The sequence below is a fragment of the Heloderma suspectum genome, chromosome 5 (assembly GCF_057233095.1).
Source record: "Heloderma suspectum isolate Gila_16-S chromosome 5, 16-S_ref, whole genome shotgun sequence".
In the NCBI taxonomy this organism is placed as follows: domain Eukaryota; kingdom Metazoa; phylum Chordata; class Lepidosauria; order Squamata; family Helodermatidae; genus Heloderma; species Heloderma suspectum.
The window spans coordinates 86,870,841-86,889,501 of NC_139462.1; the positions used below are offsets into that span (position 1 = coordinate 86,870,841).

Here is an 18,661-nt window from a genome sequence, read left to right on the forward strand (position 1 = left end):
ATCTTTTGATATGCCTTCTTCAGTTTCTTCTTCAGTGCATATAACTTGCGGTTCCATTTTGGTTATATACTCCAGGTTTTGTTCCTGTTCTAAAGGAATGCTTTTAAATAGGTTGCTTGATCTGCTATTTATAAAATAAAGGTCTATGTTGAAATAGTATGAAGGAATAATAGAAACAGTATTTGTAGTTCATTTTAGAGCTAAATATTGATGCCTTTGAGATGAAAATATTAATTTACTGGAAAGATCATTTTATATGTTAACGAGCAGAAAGGATGCAGAAACTGCTTGGGTCTCCATTTAAAAATCAATAATCCAGTGTCTGCATCTACCAGTTGCTATCATAAATGGATTCTTGTTGTATACTATTTCCTTTGTTTTTGTTAGCATTAACTAAAATTAATTACAGAGGTTTTGCAGCTGGGATTATAAAATAACTATGCTCAATTTTAGGGACTTTAGTTGTCATAGACAATTTTTTTTTTTTTTTAAGGGTTGGGGAAATTTTGCTGCGTTCACTAGAAAAAATCTGAGGAAATGAAAGATTTTCAAGGTCTAGAGAAGGGTTTTTTTCCTCACTGGTATGCTACTTGGATTCTAAGTGTGAGACCACAGTGAGGAAGTTTTCATCGCATCCTAGTATGTAAAGGTCAGCTGGATTCCAGAAAGGTAGTTGGAAGGGCCTTATCTTTTTTGCTGGATTTTAGAAACATGTCTTGGTTTTACTAGTCTCCTTCTGGAATAAAATCAGCAATCTCTAAGTTTTGGTATGCAGTGTCACCTGTGTCCCATCCCCCCTGGAATTATCTGTTCAGGCAAGTCAGTATGGTGACAGAGTTGGTCGAGACAAGCCATAGCTGACCAGAGTCCCATAAGCACTAGGAATATGTCAAAATCAGGTGGGGACCCCCAGCGTGGATTCTGAGATGCCAACCAAAAATTCTGCTATGAACTCTGTCTGACTGATCCCCGAAATCTATTACCAGATTGCTATCTTGGTTGTAATTCGGCAACATGCCTAATCTTTTTGTTGTTCATTCTTTGTGTACAATTGGCGTAACTTTGTAGCAGGTATGATTTTCTAGAAGAGTGCTTTTCTTTTTTTGCAACTAGAATTACCAGTCTGTTTCCAGGATCTGTTTAAGGCTCAATGAGAGCCCTCAGACAACCATCAACCCTGGAAGCTTTATAAGGGTGATGTTTTGGTAACTAGCACTCCCTCTAGAAAAGAAGGTTGATGAGCAGCCAAATACCCCCTTATCTCCACTGGTTGTGTACCACCCCAATAACCTAGGCCGCTTGGAGGAGGAGGAGGACAAACAACCCCCCTACTTAGAGTTTGACCAAGGGTTAGCCTCCAAGGTTTAGATTACAAAACAGCGAGAGGGAAAACAAAGCAAGCACTACAAGAAAACATACAAACCTACTGGCCTACAAAAACCTTGGCACAACCCATTGCCACGCAGGACTCCCAGCATCCAAGACTTATCTGGAGAGGCAGCCTAGGGGGGATCTTCACCACAGTGGAATGAGAAGAGCATTGGAGTATTATCTGGATTTTCCTGGAATCGGCTTTGGTCTGTCCGGGACACACGAAGCAAGTGTACCATACCTTAAAAATCTGCTTTTCATGGGTCACGCAGTGTTTGAAAGGACTATACTTCTGGGTTGGGTGGGGGAGTAGAACTGAACAGCATCAACCTGGCAGGGGCTGCTCAACCAATGAGAGAGGTTTGTTTCCCGGCCCATGTCCAGGCTCCCCCATGCTACTGCATTATTCTAAATAGAGAGTAACTATTTCACAATTCTCTAGAAACAACCCAATTATCCAGTACAGCATCTGAAGGCTCCCTATGAGAGCAGCCCACCGCCCCAATTTCGCCCCATTCCAGCAAACTGTCGCGGAGTTATTGCTTCAACCCCATTTTTCCCAATGTGCACACTTTTGTCTGAAGAAGTCAAAATCCCCAGTTTTCTGGTGCAGCATCTGAAGGATCTCCCTGAGAGCATCCCCCCCCCCATTTTCACTCCATTCCAGCTGACTATCACAGAGTTATATCTTCCACACACCCCTTCTCCTTCTCTGGGTGCTTCCTCTGTGTTCGCAGTGACAGGCTCCCGTGATCCTGAGACCTCTCCAGATCGCCACTCCAGTAAAGCACTTATGCATCAGAGAAGCAAGTTTACACAACATTGGGGAAGCAATTTAACACCTCAGAGAAGCAAAGTAACGCAAACATCAGAGAAGTGCATAATCACTGAGGCTAATTACTCTCACTGGCGAAATGGGAGTGCAGGGTGATTCTGAAGGCTTGAAAGAGCATCCTTTGATGTGCTGGAAAGGCAGTGAGTTACTTTAGTTACCTAGGTTATGGAGGGCATGGCTAAGTGAAAGACACACCCTTAGGAACACCCCAATCATATCGAATTAAAGTGGAAGGATGGGCATGCAGCAGCTGAACCTCAGGGAGCTGAATTAAAGGAAAAGCAACAGAGTAAAAGTACTCTGCAAAAATGTGGCTCCCCCACAGGTGGCTGCAGAGTGGCCATGACCTCATGTGTCCCTAATTACTTTAAACCTCAGCAGCATCGGAGAAAATCTCCCATGTAGATGGGCTCCTAGATTCCAAGCAGCCCCTATCTATTTAACCTGGCCCAGGGAAAAGCAAAATATCTGCTTAATTAACTCTTTCAGAATACCAAGCCCATAAGCATGTAGTACCAGATACCCCTATTAAATACAGCTGGATGGATATCCAGTAAAAGGGAGTAACCATGACCAGCTCTAAAGGCCACGATATGTCTCAGGCCTTAAAGAGGCAGGCATCTGTCCAAAGCCTGATAAGAAACAACTGCCCCAGCCAGGGAATACCCAGAACTATAGATGCTGAGAACCAGCATCACACTAGGGTTTGATAACTTCAGAAATGAAATATAGGGTTAGAGTAACCTATCTTTCCCTACTTCCTTCATAAGGTTCCTGCTGCAACTACTGGGATAACTGTAATGGCCATTTATGTTCCTGCACATCACTTGGCAGCCTGGCTTTGTTCAAAATACATCTGAGCTAATTGTATAGTCCAAAAGCCTATTGAAGTACAAGGAGTGGTGGCTTATTTAACTGCCAGCAGATTGTGCTAGAACTTTACTGCAAGTAGCATACTGGTAAATAGAATAGCAATCCTGAGGGAAGAAGGCATGTTTCTAGTCTTCATATTTGGGAATAAGCCTTAAATGTTGTTACCAATTGCTTAAACATAGGGACCACCACAAATGATGATTCTTTTTCATATGGGGTGGGTCTTTGGTGGGATATCAAAAAGTACTTGGAGTTGTTTTCAGTCTCACTAATAAAATCTTAACTTTTTTTTAAAGGATTGTACATTTTATTCATTTATTTGAAGGATTTTTACACTGCTCTAGCCAAAATGTCTCCCAGAGCAGCTTACAAAGAAAAGTAGTAGGTCCACCCTTCCCTTAGGGCTTAAATCTAACAGACATGATGCATCAAGGAAAAAAGAGATGGGGAGAAGGAGGGGTGGGCGGGAAAACAAGCTCAGTTCTTAAAGTTACATTGTTACAATGACCAGCTAAGATGGAAACAGTTCAGATAGTTGATGGAATGGCTATCACTAGCTGACGGTTGCTGAAGGGCAAAAGGGAACTGGTCTCTCAGCAGAGGTGATGGAATAGCCCTGCCTTTCTTCTCTCCTTCTGCTCTGCAGCCTAATGTCAAGCTGTTGGTCTTTGGTTTCTCCTGTTTTTATATATTGCACTTTTTATTATTCAGCCCCACTAGAGTGTCATTTTGGGGGTGGGGGGTGGGAGGTGAATAGATGCAGGTTAAATCTCTATCTACAAACGTGTACACCTTTGGTGTACCTCTTCCCATATCCTTTGCTAGACATTTGACATAAATGGCCTTCAGGATGACAAGCTGACAACAAACCTCTCTCATTACCTCTTTCTACAGTACTTCCTCTGGATGATTAGAAAAATTGCTCAAAAGAACATTGAATAAATGTCACAAAGCTTTTCTGTACAGCTTTTAAAACCGATTGCATGTCTCTCTCCTTTCTGCAACAGAAAATGGAGCTATTCCCCAATTCCAGCATTCTACAAAATCATTATGGGCTGTTGTTGAAAATAATGCATCCTGGGTATTCTGAAGAATGAAAATACTATTTTTATGTTTATATTAACCTAATATATGGTCTTTCCTCTGTAAGGAAACATTTTTAGGCTTATTTTGAAAACGTAAGTTTATTTGGCGCTATATTTCTTCGGCACCTAATTTTGTGGTTTATGGCAGACATGGCCATGATAGTTGATTACGATGCTGCTTTTACATCTGCAAGACATCTGCAGCTACTGACAGTTGTTTATTCTTCAACCCACTTTTAATTTTGTGTGTGTGACTTTTATAATATTACTGCTGGTGTTTCACAGCGATGTATTTGTGTGGTGTTCATACATTTGGCCTAGAAGGAGCAGGGATGGGCGAGGTTTTGCAGGTCAGTATTACAGTTAATTTTGATATTGCCAGAAATTTATTGTTTCTCTGATTATCCAGCATATGACATTAATGTGAGCAGGCAGTGGTGGAGGTTGTTCAGGTGGACAAACTATTTGTGGGTTTGGATGTAACGTTCCTGGCTTACTTAATAAGCCATGGTTTATTTAGCCAGGAACGAGCATCATGGTCATATTCTTCTTCCTCACCCCCTTCCCTTGTCTGCTGGATTTGGTGCTTTGATCCAAGTGGGGATCTTCACGACAATGGAATGAGAAGCATGTTGGAGTATTATCCGGATTTTCATGGAATCGGCTTTGGTCTGTCAAGGACACATGAAGCAAAAAAAGCTGAGAGTACTGTACCTTTAAAATCCAGTTTTCTGGGGTCACACGGCACTTGAAAGGTACATACTTCCAGATGGGGTGGGAGGAGTAGAACTGAATGTCATCAACTTGGCAGGGGCTGCTCAACCAATGAGAGAGGCTTATTTCCCAGCCCATGTTCAGGCTCTTCCCTGCTACTACATTATTATGGACAGCAACTAGTTTTCCCCCATGTGCACGGATTTCCTTGAAGAAGCCAAAATCCCTGGTTCTTGAGTGCAGCATCTGAAGGCTTCCCTTGAGCACCCCCCATTTCGCCCCATTCCAGCAAACTGTTGCGGAGTTATTCCTCTCTCCCCTGTTCCCCAATGTGTGCACTTTTGCCTTGAGAAGCCAGAATCCCCGGTTCTCAAGTGCAGCATCTGAAGGCTCCCACTGAGAGAATCCCTCCCCCTCCAGTTTTGCACTATTGCAGCAAACTGTTGTGGACTTATTACTTACACACATGCGCTCTCTCTCCTTCTCTGGGCAATTCCTCCCTGCTTGCAATGACAGGCTCCTGAGACCTTTCCAGATCAGAGAAGCAACTTTACATAACATCAAAAAAGCAACTTTACACAATATCGGAGACGCGATTTAACAATGGAGAACCACAGTAATGTTAACATCAGAGAAGTCATAATCACGTTGTGATTACTGGCAAAATAGGAGTGCAGGGGGATTCCAAAGGCTGGAAAGGCTCAGTGAAGTCACAGCCAGGTGGAAGACACACTCCTGGGCAGGGCTGTCATGCTGAAGTAAACGTGGAGGATAGGGGCACACAGCACTAGAAGCACAGATGACCCAAATTAAAGAAATGAAATGGAGTAAAAGTAGTTTCAGGAAATCTGACTTTTCCACCGGAAATCTCCAGGGTGACTGCAGATTGGCCACGACATCATCTTCCACGAACAGTCTTGAAAGGCACCCAATTCATACCAAATGCCCCTTGAGGACAGCCCCCTAGTTTCTTTAAACCACAGTTTTGCATTATGACTGAAACGGGGAACGGTGGTTAAACGTTAGCTTATTAACTAGGATCTGAAACCATGTTATATTTGATTTCAAAACTTAGTTATTTTTGTATTCATTATAGAATTGTTGTTCAGTCGTTAAGTCGTGTCCGACTCTTCGTGACCCCATGGACCATAGCACGCCAGGCCTTCCTGTCCTCCGCTCTCTCCCGGAGTGTGCTCAAGTTCATTTTCATTGCATCGGTGATGCTGTCCAGCCATATCATCCTCTGCTGTCCCCTTCTCTTTTTGCCTTCAATCTTTCCCAGCATCAGGGTCTTTTCCTGGAAGATTTCTCTTCGCATTAAGTGGCCAAAATATTTGAGCTTCAGCTTCAGTATCTGTCCTTCCAATGAGCACTCAGGGTTGATTTCCTTTAGGATTGATTGATTTGACCTCCTTGCAGTCCAGGGGACTCATAAGAGTCTTCTCCAGCACCACAATTCGAAAGCATCAATTCTTCGGCACTCAGCCTTCCTTATAGTCCAGCTCTCACAGCCATATGTTACTACTGGGAAAATCATAGCTTTGATTATACGAACCTTTGTCGGCAAGGTGATGTCTCTGCTTCTTACTATGCTGTCTAGGTTTGCCATAGCTTTCCTCCCAAGGAACAAGCGTCTTTTAATTTCATGGCTACAGTCACCATCTGCGGTCATCTTGGAGCCCAAGAAAATAAAATCTGTCACTGCTCCCATTTCTTCCCCTTCAATATGCCAGGAAGTGATGGGGCCAGATGCCATGATCTTAGTTTTTTTAATGTTGGGTTTCAAACCAACTTTTGCACTCTCCACTTTCACCCTCAACAAAAGGCTCTTTAGATCCTCTTCGCTTTCTGCCATTAGGGTGGTATCGTCTGCGTATCTGAGGTTATTGATAATTCTCCCAGCAATCTTAATTCCGGCCTGTGATTCATCCAACCTGGTGTTTCTCATGATGTACTCTGCATATAAGTTAAATAAGCAGGGCGACAATATACAGCCTTGACATACTCCTTTCCCAATTTTGAACCAGTCGGTTGTTCCATGTCCGGTTCTTACTGTTGCTTCTTGACCCTCGTACAGGTTTCTCAGGAGACAGGTAAGGTGGTCTGGTATTCCCATCTCTTTAAGAATTTGCCACAGTTTGTTGTGATCCACACAATCAAAGGCTTTAGCGTAGTCAATGAAGCAGAAATAGACGTTTTTCTGGATTTCTCTTGCTTTCTCCATGATCCAGCAAAAGTTGGCAATTTGATCTCTAGTTCCTCTGCCTCTTCGAAACCCAGCATGTACTTCCAGTAGTTCTCAGTTCACATGCTGCTGAAGCCTATCTTGTAGGATTTTGAGCATAACCTTGCTGGCATGTGAAATGAGCACAATTATACAGTAGTTTGAACACTCTTTGGCATTGCCCTTCTTTGGAACTGGCCTTTTCCAGTCTTGTGGCCACTGTTGAGTGTTCCAAATTTGTTGGCATATTGAATGCAGCACTTTAACAGCATCATCTTTTAGGATCTTAAATAGCTCAGCTGGAATACTGTCATCTCCGCTAGCTTTGTTGTTAGTAATGCTTCCTAAAGCCCATTTGACCTCACTCTCTAGGATGTCCAGCTCAAGTTCAGTGACTGCACCATCATGGCTATCAGGGACATTAGGATCTTTCCTGTATAGTTCTTCTGTGTATTCTTGCCACCTCTTCTTAATCTCATCTGCTTCTGTTAGGTCCCTGTCTTCTTTGTCCTTTATCATGCCCATCTTTGCACAAAATGTTCCCTTGAGATCTCCGATTTTCTTGAAGAGAGATCTCTAGTCTTTCCCATTCTATTGTTTTCCTCGATTTCCTTGCATTGTTCATTTAAGAAGGCCTTCTTGTCTTTCCTTGCTATTCTCTGGAAATCTGCATTCAATTGGGTATATCTTCCCCTTTCTCCCTTGCTTCTCGCTTCCCTTCTTTCCTCAGCTACTTGTAAAGCCTCATCAGACAGCCACTTTGCTTTCTTGCATTTCTTTTTGGGATGGATTTGGTTGCTGCCTCCTGAACAGTGTTACGGACCTCCGTCCATAGTTCCTCAGGCACTCTGTCTATCAGGTCTAATCCCTGAAATCTATTCCTCACCTCCACTGTATATTCATAAGGGATATGATTGAGGTCATACCTGAATGGTTTAGTGGTTTTCCCTACGTTCTTCAATTTAAGCTGAAATTTTGCAACAAGCAGCTCATGTTCTGAGCACAGTCAGCTCCAGGTCTTGTTTTTACTGACTGTATAGAGCTTCTCCATCTTTGACTGCAAAGGACATAATCAATCTGATTTCGATATTGACCATCTGGTGATGTCCATGTGTAGAGTCGCCTCTTGTGCTGTTGGAAAAGAGTGTTTGCTATGATCAGCATGTTCTGTTGGCAAAACTCTTATTAGCCTTTGTCCTGCTTCATTTTGTACACCAAGGCCATGCTTTCCTGTTATCCGGGTGATTTCTTGACTTCCTACTTTAGCATTCCAATCCCCTATGATGAAAAGGACATCTTTTTTTGGTGTTAGTTCTAGAAGGTGTTGAAGGTCTTCATAGAACTGAATGAGCTTCTTTGGCCTCAGCTTCTTTGGCCTCAGTGGTTGGGGCATAGACTTGAATTACTGTGATGTTGAATGGTTTGCCTTGGATTCGTACTGAGATCATTCTATTGTTTTTGAAATTGTACCCCAGTACTGCTTTTCCCACCCTTTTGTTGACTATGAGTGCTACTCCACTTCTTCTAAGGGATTTTTGCCCACAGTAGTAGATATGATGGTCACCTGAATTAAATTTGCCCATGCTTGTCCATTTTAGCTCGCTGATTCCCAAGATGTCGATGTTGAATCTTGCCATCTCATGTTTGACCACCTCCAGCTTGCCTTGATTCATTGTTCATTATAGAATACAGAGGTGTTTATGGAAGGCCCATGTCTATGTTAACGGTGAGGTTGTGCAGAGTGAAGAGAGAAGAAAGGAGAATGGGAAGAAAGTATAAACGATTGTAGTATTCTCTAGCTTCAGTCAACCAAGTGCTTTCAAGGAAAGGTGTGACACATAATCTTGGATTTCTTATTCTTTCATCCAATTGATCATGGGCCAGTAAAAGATCTGTTTGCTGTACTTTTTAATGTGGGGTTAGTCTTCACTTTCAACACTTGGGCAAATACTCCATATGTTGTCATTTCTTTTTCAAAAGGTCTTGTTCCCTCTCAACTTGAAGATTCATGTTCAGTAAATACAGTAGTAAGGGGCAGCGTCACTGTTCACTTTATGCTAAGCAACTTTCTTCCACTTAAATGTTTCGATGTAAATAAGTACTGCATGTACCAGCTTTTAAGCTGTTGTGAAAAAGTGCAATTCTGTACCTACAGGAAGAATTCAATGCTTAATCAGTTGGGTGTGGCTAGTGAAGGAATTTCATGTTTCAAAGTTGAATATTTTAGGTGGGCATAACTTTTGCAATTAAGTAATAGGTCTTCTACTCCTGGTTTTGTATTTCTATAAAGAAACAGAATTCTGGAGTAGATAGTAAAAATATGTTATAGTCTTTTCCCTTTCAGACTTTGGTTGGTTTGGATAACACAAACCCACAGTTAAACAAACCTTGGATGATTCAGAAGGAAATGTGCTGGCCCCAAACCGCTTGCCTGCTCCTACTGCAGTAAACAGCACTGGGATGCTCCAGGTGGACCCAGAATTGTGGGTTGTTTGGCTTCCAAGTCTGGGTTGTTCCTCCCATAGCAATGCACAATTCTGTGTTTGCATGTCATGCATGCTAAACAACCCAGGGAGAAAGCATCCCAGGTTTGTTTAGCACAGCTGCAGTAGACAACAAGCAAAAGCCAGAATGCACATTCGCTCCTGCTCATTCACAACAGCCCATGGTTTGTTTAGAAACTGAGCAATGTGATGTCAGTGCTGAGCCAGTATCGGGTAATCTATGAAAAACCTGGTTCGGACAGCATAACAACCCACGTTGTTAAATAAACTGTAGGTTGTTGTGACATCTGAACCAAGTTTTTCATGGATTAATTGATACTGGGCCAGTGCTGTGCTCACTTTGTTCAGTTTAACTGTGGTTAAGAGATCACTGGGCTATGTGATGGTGCACTCCTTCCCCCCAGCCTATCTCCCTCCCTTTGTTTGAAAATGAATTCCTCCCTCTCCATGATAATGTAGCACTCTTGCACAAACATTAACTATGGTTAAGGCTAAGTTGGGTTCTCTCTTCAGGTGGTTTGTAAAACAGGGCTAGTTTCAAGTCCTGGTTAAGAGTGAACCCTTTTAGCCTTAACTGCAGTTAATCTTTGTGCCATTGTGACACATAATCACCATTGAGAGAGAAGTCATACCCAAGAGGACAGGAGGGGGGAACCTGTATGACATTTTGTAGCCTGCTCTTGATCTCTTAGCTGTGGTTAAGATCAAACTACACATCACATCTGCCACGTCTTTAAATGCCATGACTGGGATTCTTTTCTTTAAAAAAACAACAACACAGTGACCTTGGGTCCCCTCTAACTGAATTGGGACCACTCTGTCCTAGTTGCTCTGTGCTGTGGGTAGCTTTGAGGAGGGGAATGTTCAATGGGAAAAAAATACCCTGTTACCCATGCCATGGTCCCGGTCCAGATTGGGGGCTCCTGGCATCCTGTTGCGTTCTTTAAAAAAAAAGAAAAGAAAAAGAGCTACAGGATTCAAAGATATGGCTAACCTCATATCTAGTTTGACAGGGAGAACAAAACCACATCATATCGACATCTACCCATTGGGACAGAACAGTATTAAGACTACTTTTCTCATATCCTTCACTATTATGAGGATTTGATCACTCAACATTAGTGAAGGAGGCAATTAAGACTGAACAGTGGAGAGAACAGGGGACCATGTTTTGTGAGTTCTGTCATTGAAAGTGATGTAGGGGTAAAGTAAGAGTTGCTTAAATGTCAGGTAGAGTTTTAGTTTCTGAAATATGACTATGTAAGATGAAAACACAAAGAATAAGGCTCCAAGATGTGTGTGGGTGGTTCTGGCCTTCCAGTTTAGTCAGAGTAGCCCACTTACTTCTAGCCAAGTGCAGCTATCCCTACATTTCACTATATTGTCTGTTAGATGATATCCTCCCTTCACTTTGACTGCTTTTCTGTACTGTTTTGCAAGAATACCAACTTTGCTAGAAATAGGGGTTTGGCTACTATTGCAGCCACTTATTTTTGAGCATGATGTGCCTTTTTCAGTGCCCACAGCATTGATTCTATAAGAGGAAATCGTGATGCCAGAGACCTGTGTTTGAAATATGTCAGCAATGGAGATCTGAGGAAATGGGTTTAATTGCGACTGCTAGGAAAATTTCACTTTGAAAAGTATGTCTTTCTTCTCTGTTCTTCCATTGTTCAGTCTTAGTTGCCTCTTTCAGTCATTTTGAGTGATCAGATATTCATATAGTGAATATCTTATGTCCAAGGTCTCTTAATTTCATGCAGATTCAGATCAGTTGCTATTAACTTTAATAAATACTTTTCTGTTAGATATAACTTCAGAGTAATACGGAGTCTGCGGAACATGAGAACTCCTGAGTGGTAACTTCTTCTGATACCTTAAGTAGCAAACTATAATTAGCATGCAAGATCATATTATTGGTCCTTCCTGTCGTTTTTAAATATTTCAAGGCTGTCTTCCAGTGTCTTCCTGCTGTCTTCCTGTTGTATTCCTGTCTAATAATATATAATTATTACTCCAAAAGGCTCTAGTTAGAATGATGCTTATTATGTAGAAGAAAACTTGTTAGAAGCCCTTGGTAACAGAGTGACTGGATTTGAAATAAGGATGACATCAAGGATAGGTCGAAGGGATTTCAGGAGAAATGCTAAGGATTTCAAGTTTAAAATTATTCATATTGGTTCAAAAGTTAATGATGATTTTGAATTCCAGAAACTAGGGTTTAATTTTATTTTTGTCATCTTTGGCAAAGTAATAACTACTTTTTCTCTCTAGTTCATTTTGAAGGGTGGGGAAGGAAGGTTTATACAGTCAGGGCCAGAAATATTGGAACAAGGATAACTGCTTTGGCAGTTGGCCTCTGTACACCACCACACTGAAGTTGAAAGGAAACACACCCGGTTAGGAGCGAAGGCAGGACTTTCAGCTGTAATTCAAGGGGTGTGACAAAAGTGGGGCACTAACCATTCAGGAAGTACAGCCAGTGGCATACCCCTCCCCCATCGTTGGTGGCTCATAAGTAATGGAATGAATGGCTGACAAGCAGCTGTATGGCCAGGTGTGGCCTGTTTCCTGAGTACCCCATGACCAATCAAGCAGATAGAAGGCTTGGAGGTGGTTCTGAGTGTTACATTTGCATTTGGTAGCTGATCACTGGAACCCCCAACATGAGGTTCAAAGAGGTGTCCATGCGAGTGAAGGAAGCCATCATTAGGCTGAGGAAACAAAATGAACCCATCAGAGACACAGCAAAAACAGTGGGAGTGGCCAATACAACAGTTTGGAACATCCTGAAAAAGAAGGAATTAACTGGTAAGTTCAGCAACAGCAAAAGGCCTGGAAGACCACGGAAGACAACTAAAGTGGATGACTGCGGAATTCTGCTCATGGTGAAGAGGAACCCGTTCATAACATCTAGCCAGGTCAAGAATGCTCTTGCGGAGGTAGGCATGTCATTGTCAACATCTACAGTCAAGAGATGGCTTTATGAATGGAAATACAGAGGCTTCACAACAAGGTGCAAACCGCTGGTAACGCTCAAGAACAGACAGGCCAGATGAGCCTTTGCCCTCAAACACCTAAAAAAGGCTGGCCAGTTCTGGATTAAGATTCTTTGGACTGATGAAACCAAGATTACCTTGTACCAGAATGATGGGAAGAGAAAAGTATGGAGAAGGAAAGGAAACTCATGATCCAAAGCATACCACATCATCTGTCAAACATGGTGGAGGCAGTGTTATGGCATGGGCATGTATGGCTGCCAGTGGAACCAGGTCACTGGTGTTTATTGATGACCTGACTGCTAATAAAAGCAGCAGGAAGAATTCTGAAGTGTATAGGGCTATACTTTCTGCTCAGATTCAGCCGAATGCTGCCAACCTGATAGGACGCCGCTTCATATTGCAGATGGATAATGACCCAAAACATACAGCAAAAGCTACCCCAGAGTTTCTGAAGGCAAAGAAGAGGGATGTTCTTCAATGGCCAAGTCATTCACCTGATTTCCACCCAATAGAGCATGCTTTTCACTTACTGAAGACAAGACTGAAGGCAGAAAGACCCCCAAACAAGCAGCAGCTGAAGGCAGCTGCAGTGAAGGCCTGGCAGAGCATCTCGAGGGAGGAAACTCAGCATTTGGTCATGTCCATGGGTTCCAGACTTCGGGCAGTCATTGACTGCAAAGGATTTTCAACCAGGTATTAAAGGCGATCCTTAAGTTTGAAATGATGTTGGTTTGTTCCATTACTTATGAGCCACCAACGATGGGTGTGTGTGTATGCCACTGGCTGTCCTTCCTGAATGGTTAGTGCCCCACTTTTGCCAACCCCCTTGAATTACAGCTGAAAGTCCTGACTTCGCTCCCATCTGGGTGTGTTTCCTTTGAACTTCAATGTGGTGGTGTACAGAGGCCAACTGCCAAAACAGTTATCCTTGTTCCAATATTTCTGGCTCTGACTGTAGTTTTTTCTAAGACACTGTGGTGTAGTGTTAAAATGTTAGGCTAAGGCTGGGAAGATCAGAATTTAAGTCTTGACTTGGCCATGGTGACTTTGGGCTAGTTACACACTCAGCCTTGCCTACCTTACAGGGCTATTATGAGAATAAAATGGAACAGGAGGAACAATGTATAGTGCCTTGAGTTCCTTGGAGGAAACATGGGATTTAAATGTAGTAATAGAATTATCTTTGCTTTAAAGTAAAAGTTTTCAGTGAGTTTCACATGGGTCTTTTAAAAGCTAGTTGGCATGGGCTCTCTTCAGGCTGTAATCCTAAACACAGTTTGCTAGGAGCACCACTGAATTCAGTGGGACTTACTTCAGAGTAAAAACGGATAGGACTGCGCTGTTAATCTTGCCTAATACCTATTGTACACAACTATGATTTCACATGTTAGAGGTAGCAGCTTTATCATAATTATGTTTGTCTGTACATTTAGAAGTAGAGGGCCTGGAGGCCTAACACACAATTTGCATTAAATAAACATTTAGCTACAGTATATGTAAGGTGAGTGGCTTGAATGGCTGGACAAATCATTCCGTCCTGAAATATTAACTTTATGGGCATTATCCTAACACTAAAAAATCTTGTTGGGAAGCCATGGTATATCACTCCAGGCATAATGAAGATTTTAAATTTAATTCATATTTATAACTTGTATTATCCTGCAGGCTGAGGTTAGTTCATGTTCTATTATGGCAGAAGAAACATTTCTCTTGTTGCATCTTTTTGTTCTGGTTTTGGCCAGGCATTTATATTATATTACTGAGATATTCGGAGTAAAGCCGGGATTTTAAAATAGTAGGTGTCTTGGCTATATACACTCTGTTGTGGCTTATTAATATTTTTGTGCACAGTCTTGATTAGCCTTGCAAATCAGTCTTGAGAACTGTATTGGGCTCCCTTGAAGAAAATGCGACTGTTCCCTTTTATGTTGAAACAGGTCTGTTGCTGGTTGTTCTAGTGGAAAAATCTGTATTTTCAGCTGTTTAAAGGATAAAAGATCAAATTGTGGAAGATAAGAGATATCCTAAACCAGCCTTCTCCAGTCTGGTGCCCTCCAGATATGTGGTACAACTCCCACCATCCCCAGCCAGCATGATGAAGTCTGTCTTAATAAACTTTGCCTCCAAAAAGGAATCTCAACCCGGCTCTGTAAAAAGGCTTACCTGGCTTATTTATTTATTTATTTATTTAATATTTATTGATTTATTACATTTATATCCTGCCATTTTTCCTCTTTAAGAAACCCAAGGCGGCATACATAATCCTCCTCTCTCCACTGTATCCTCACAACAACAACGCTGTGAGGTAGGTTGGGCTGAGAGTCTGTGACTGGCCCAAAGTCACCCAGTGAGCTTCCATGGCTGAGTGGGGACTAGAAACCGTATCTCCCGGCTCCCAGTCCAACACTCTAGCCACTACACCACACTGCTCTCTAGTGGCTGAACAGAACGGTTACATTATACAGTCCTTTGCCTTTTCACCCATCTTAACTCTACATTTCCAAGTTTGCAGCTGCCAAAACTGAACTGAGAGTTTAGATTGAGAAATATTTTCATCCCTCAATCAAGATTGATTTTTGTTGGCATGTTGTCACCTAGCAAGACTGATAGTTCTGATAAACATAAAATCCTTACTTTAGTTTGGTATCGTATGATTAGAACATAACTGTGAAAGCTGTTTGGTCTTGGAACATTCCAGTTAAGGAGGGCTTTTACTTGCTTGAGATTTCAGCAAGTGCCCTGAGCTGTTTTGAATGGCTGCTGTGGAAGTATCTTGTATGACCAAGGATGTTGTATTTCTAGAGAGCATCCTTTGTTATTTATTCCAGTGTTTTATGTAAAAGGACGTAAGTGCAAATTCTCTCCATTGGCACCCTCTTCATTTCCCCCTCAAATTTACCACAAAAATTACTAGTATTTTTCAGTTGGCAACTGTGGAGAGATCAGTGATTACTGAGAAAGTAGCACAAAGACTCTGTCAGCACAAAGACTCTTGTCAGCAAACCTATATGAATATGCATATGGTTGATTTGGTTTAATGAGTCCTGTTTTTTCAAAGTCTTTAAAAATTTTTTTAAACATATTACATATAAATGATTATGGGCAATAAGTTACTACGATGATAAAATGTACTAGCCCACAAACATTTTTACTAGTCAGCTTGCATAATTTACACCTCTATTAGCTGTTTGTGTCCCAAAAGTAAAAAAGAACCAACTTTTGTAAACCTTTAAGCCAGATTACCTGGAGATAATTCTCACCTGCCATAGGCAACCAGATGAGTGGCTATTTTCAAGCCATGCCTTGATGATTGCTTAGGATATTGTTTAAATTTTGTGGCTATTTTTATATATCATTATCTATTCCTGTGCTGTTTGTCATTTTGTATTTTATTTATTCTTTCAACTGTTTGTAATCTGCCCAGAGAACATTTGTTATTGGGCAGCTAAATATATATATATATAAATAAATAAATTGTTGAAGTTATTTGTCTTAGTCTGAGGAAACTTTAGCCAGCCTAAATTGTCTTCTTGGAATTGCATGAGTACTACATAATTCGATGTCTAATGAAATAATTGTGTCAGTGGTTATCTACTGAGCAAGAACTATGACTTTTGTGGATGGGCTGTTCTAGTACTTTCAATTTGCTTATAGTATTATGAGACCTTTCAGCATTCTGTATACTATGCAAAGTATAGACATTGGAAGCTAAGACTTCTAAAGACTTCAGTTCTTCAACATTCATTGTATGTTGAAATATTATTTTTTTTGTTAAGTTCAGCAAGTTCACTTTTTAAAATTGTTTATTATAGAGAGCAAAGGTAAAGAGACTGCTGCAATGAAAGCTGACCATTTGAGGGCCCGAAACATGAAGAGATATATTAATCAGCTCACTGTAGCAAAAAAGCAGTGTGAAAAGCGAATACGACTTCTGGGAGGTCCTGCTTATGACCAGCCAGAAGATGGGATCTTTGAGGACAGTGATGGCCCACAGAGCCAGAAGGTAAGTGTGCACTATGCGTGTAAAAAATAAGAATGTTGAATATTTGGAATCTCTTGTTATATTCACATTGGCCACAGTAGTAATGTCCTACCTCTTAAGGACCCTTTTTGGTGTTGCTTTTAGCAGTATGGGAGCCACTGTAGCATGTCTCCTTCCCACGGTGGACAACAATGTTGGAAGTCTGTGGTCGCATAGGAGTTTACACTGTAGCTCCTTCTTAACCAGTATCACTCCAGTTTCCAATAGGGATGCCATTGGTATGGAAAAATGCTCTGGCATGAGCTCCTCTCATGTGATCACAAAATTCCAGCTTGTCAAGCATTGTGAGAAGGAGCCATGCTGCCATGATCATGCTTTTCTAAAGGTAACATCAGAAGTGGCTATTACCACGCGTGCTTGAGATACATGTCTCTCTACATGTCTGCAGACTACATTTCTCTGTTCAGAGAATAAGCTCGTCTGGAACACAAATGGCTGGGGGAAAACTAGCTCAAGTGCTAGGGGAACCTTTCTCCACTGCGGCCCTGGCTGTATTCTTCCAGACTACAGGCTTCTCTCTGTCCAGTATTGCTGGCCTAGGCATTAGCATGTTTTCTGAAATGCATAGGAGCACAGTAACTTAGACTTGTACTCTGGGAAGGGGAGGACCCTCATAAGGTACACTGGGGAGCAACAGAGACAAGATCACAGTTTTTCCAGAAATGGAGTTTTATTGAGAGGGGAAGACAAAATTGCAATTTAAAAGTTAACTGGGGAGGCTTTCCCAGAGAAAGGAGGGGTAGAGGAGGAAATTAAGCTTTGCCGATCCATAAAAGCTTCACAGTAGGGCTTCAGCTTGTAGGGGAAATAGAGAGTGATTGAAGATGTGGAAGTTGGAAAACTTACAGGAAAAAGAGAGAAAGTGTTATATCTTCCTTACATTCTGTCTGAAACACAGGGAGGGGATCTTTAGCATTAGAGCAAATCCAAAAAGAAAGGTAGAAAAAGGACATTTTCCGGTAATGGTGAGGTTTTATTGTAGGGGTGAACAACTTGTGGCCATCCAAATGTTTTGGCCTACAGCTTCCATTAGCCCTTGCCAGCATAGCCAAGGGGGAAGGATCATGGGAGTTGTTGGGCAAAACATCTGCAGAGCCACAAGTTGCCCACCCTTGCTTTATTCAGTGGATATTGGAGGGCAGAAAACAGGCACCCAAAGCCAGGATTCTCCCACTTACCTCGTTTGGAATCACCTAAAAAGTGCAGGGGCTGAGAGTTGGGAGACTGGAGACTCAGCGCAGAGTGCCAAATGCTAATCTGGCAGAATATCTGCCCTTTGGAAGCTTCTCATGGAAGGCTCACTGAGTTCAGGGAGTCTAAGACTGTTACAGATTTAGAGCTTCACTACACGAGGCTAAAATCCCACTTCCTTACCGGGTCTTCTGCTTCCAGATTCTTTGCGGGATTAAGATTGGCTCCTTTACACATGCGGACATGTGCTTTGAATTGGAGAATTCCTTTCTCAGCAAGTTCTATATGTTTCATTTTACAGCCACTAGATGGTGCTGTGGTTGTTGCGCAACTCCACCAATATTTCTGATTAACATTTCTTATCGAGTTATCTCTGATCTTTTAAAAAACGGTATAAAGGTCAGAAAGCATGGGAGATGCCCTGGAGGTTGATGATGACATGTACAGGACCCGCAAACTGCCATGAGTGGCCAATCACGAACATGCAATAAAAGCCTTGTGTAGAAATTCTCTTAAAAAGAGAAGGTGCTTCCAGATGAGGCTTTTATTGTGCAATCCCCCTACCTCATTCATGGGAGTTTTTCATCTTCAGTTTGTAACCTTCCTGTGTTTTCCCGCCACGACTTCCATCCTTCTTCTCACCATAAAAAAATCTGTTGAGGAGGAAAAGTCATAATAGTTGCACAACGTATATTGATTGGTAGCTCTAGGAGCCCTCCATTTTGAAGCACTCAGAAACTCTCAAAAGAGCAGGGTGAACGAGGAACTGCAATTTCCAGATGACAAAGAAAGACTGTTGACTTTTTGTTGTTGTTGTTCA

General features: G+C 41.8%; 1 protein-coding gene across 4 annotated transcripts in view; it reads left to right on the plus strand.

Moving 5' to 3' along the window:
- Positions 1 to 18,661, plus strand: part of SNX25 (sorting nexin 25) — an 89,149-nt gene that overhangs the window by 39,242 nt on the left and 31,246 nt on the right. For all 4 annotated transcript variants that reach the window (XR_014792148.1, XR_014792149.1, XM_084856601.1 and 1 more), the window contains one exon: positions 16,421 to 16,611. Coding sequence is in view for 2 of the 4 variants with exons in the window: in XM_084856601.1 (XP_084712727.1) it covers positions 16,421 to 16,611 (191 nt within the window). In the remaining 2 variants the exon portion in view is untranslated. The remainder of the gene's footprint in view (positions 1 to 16,420; positions 16,612 to 18,661) is intronic.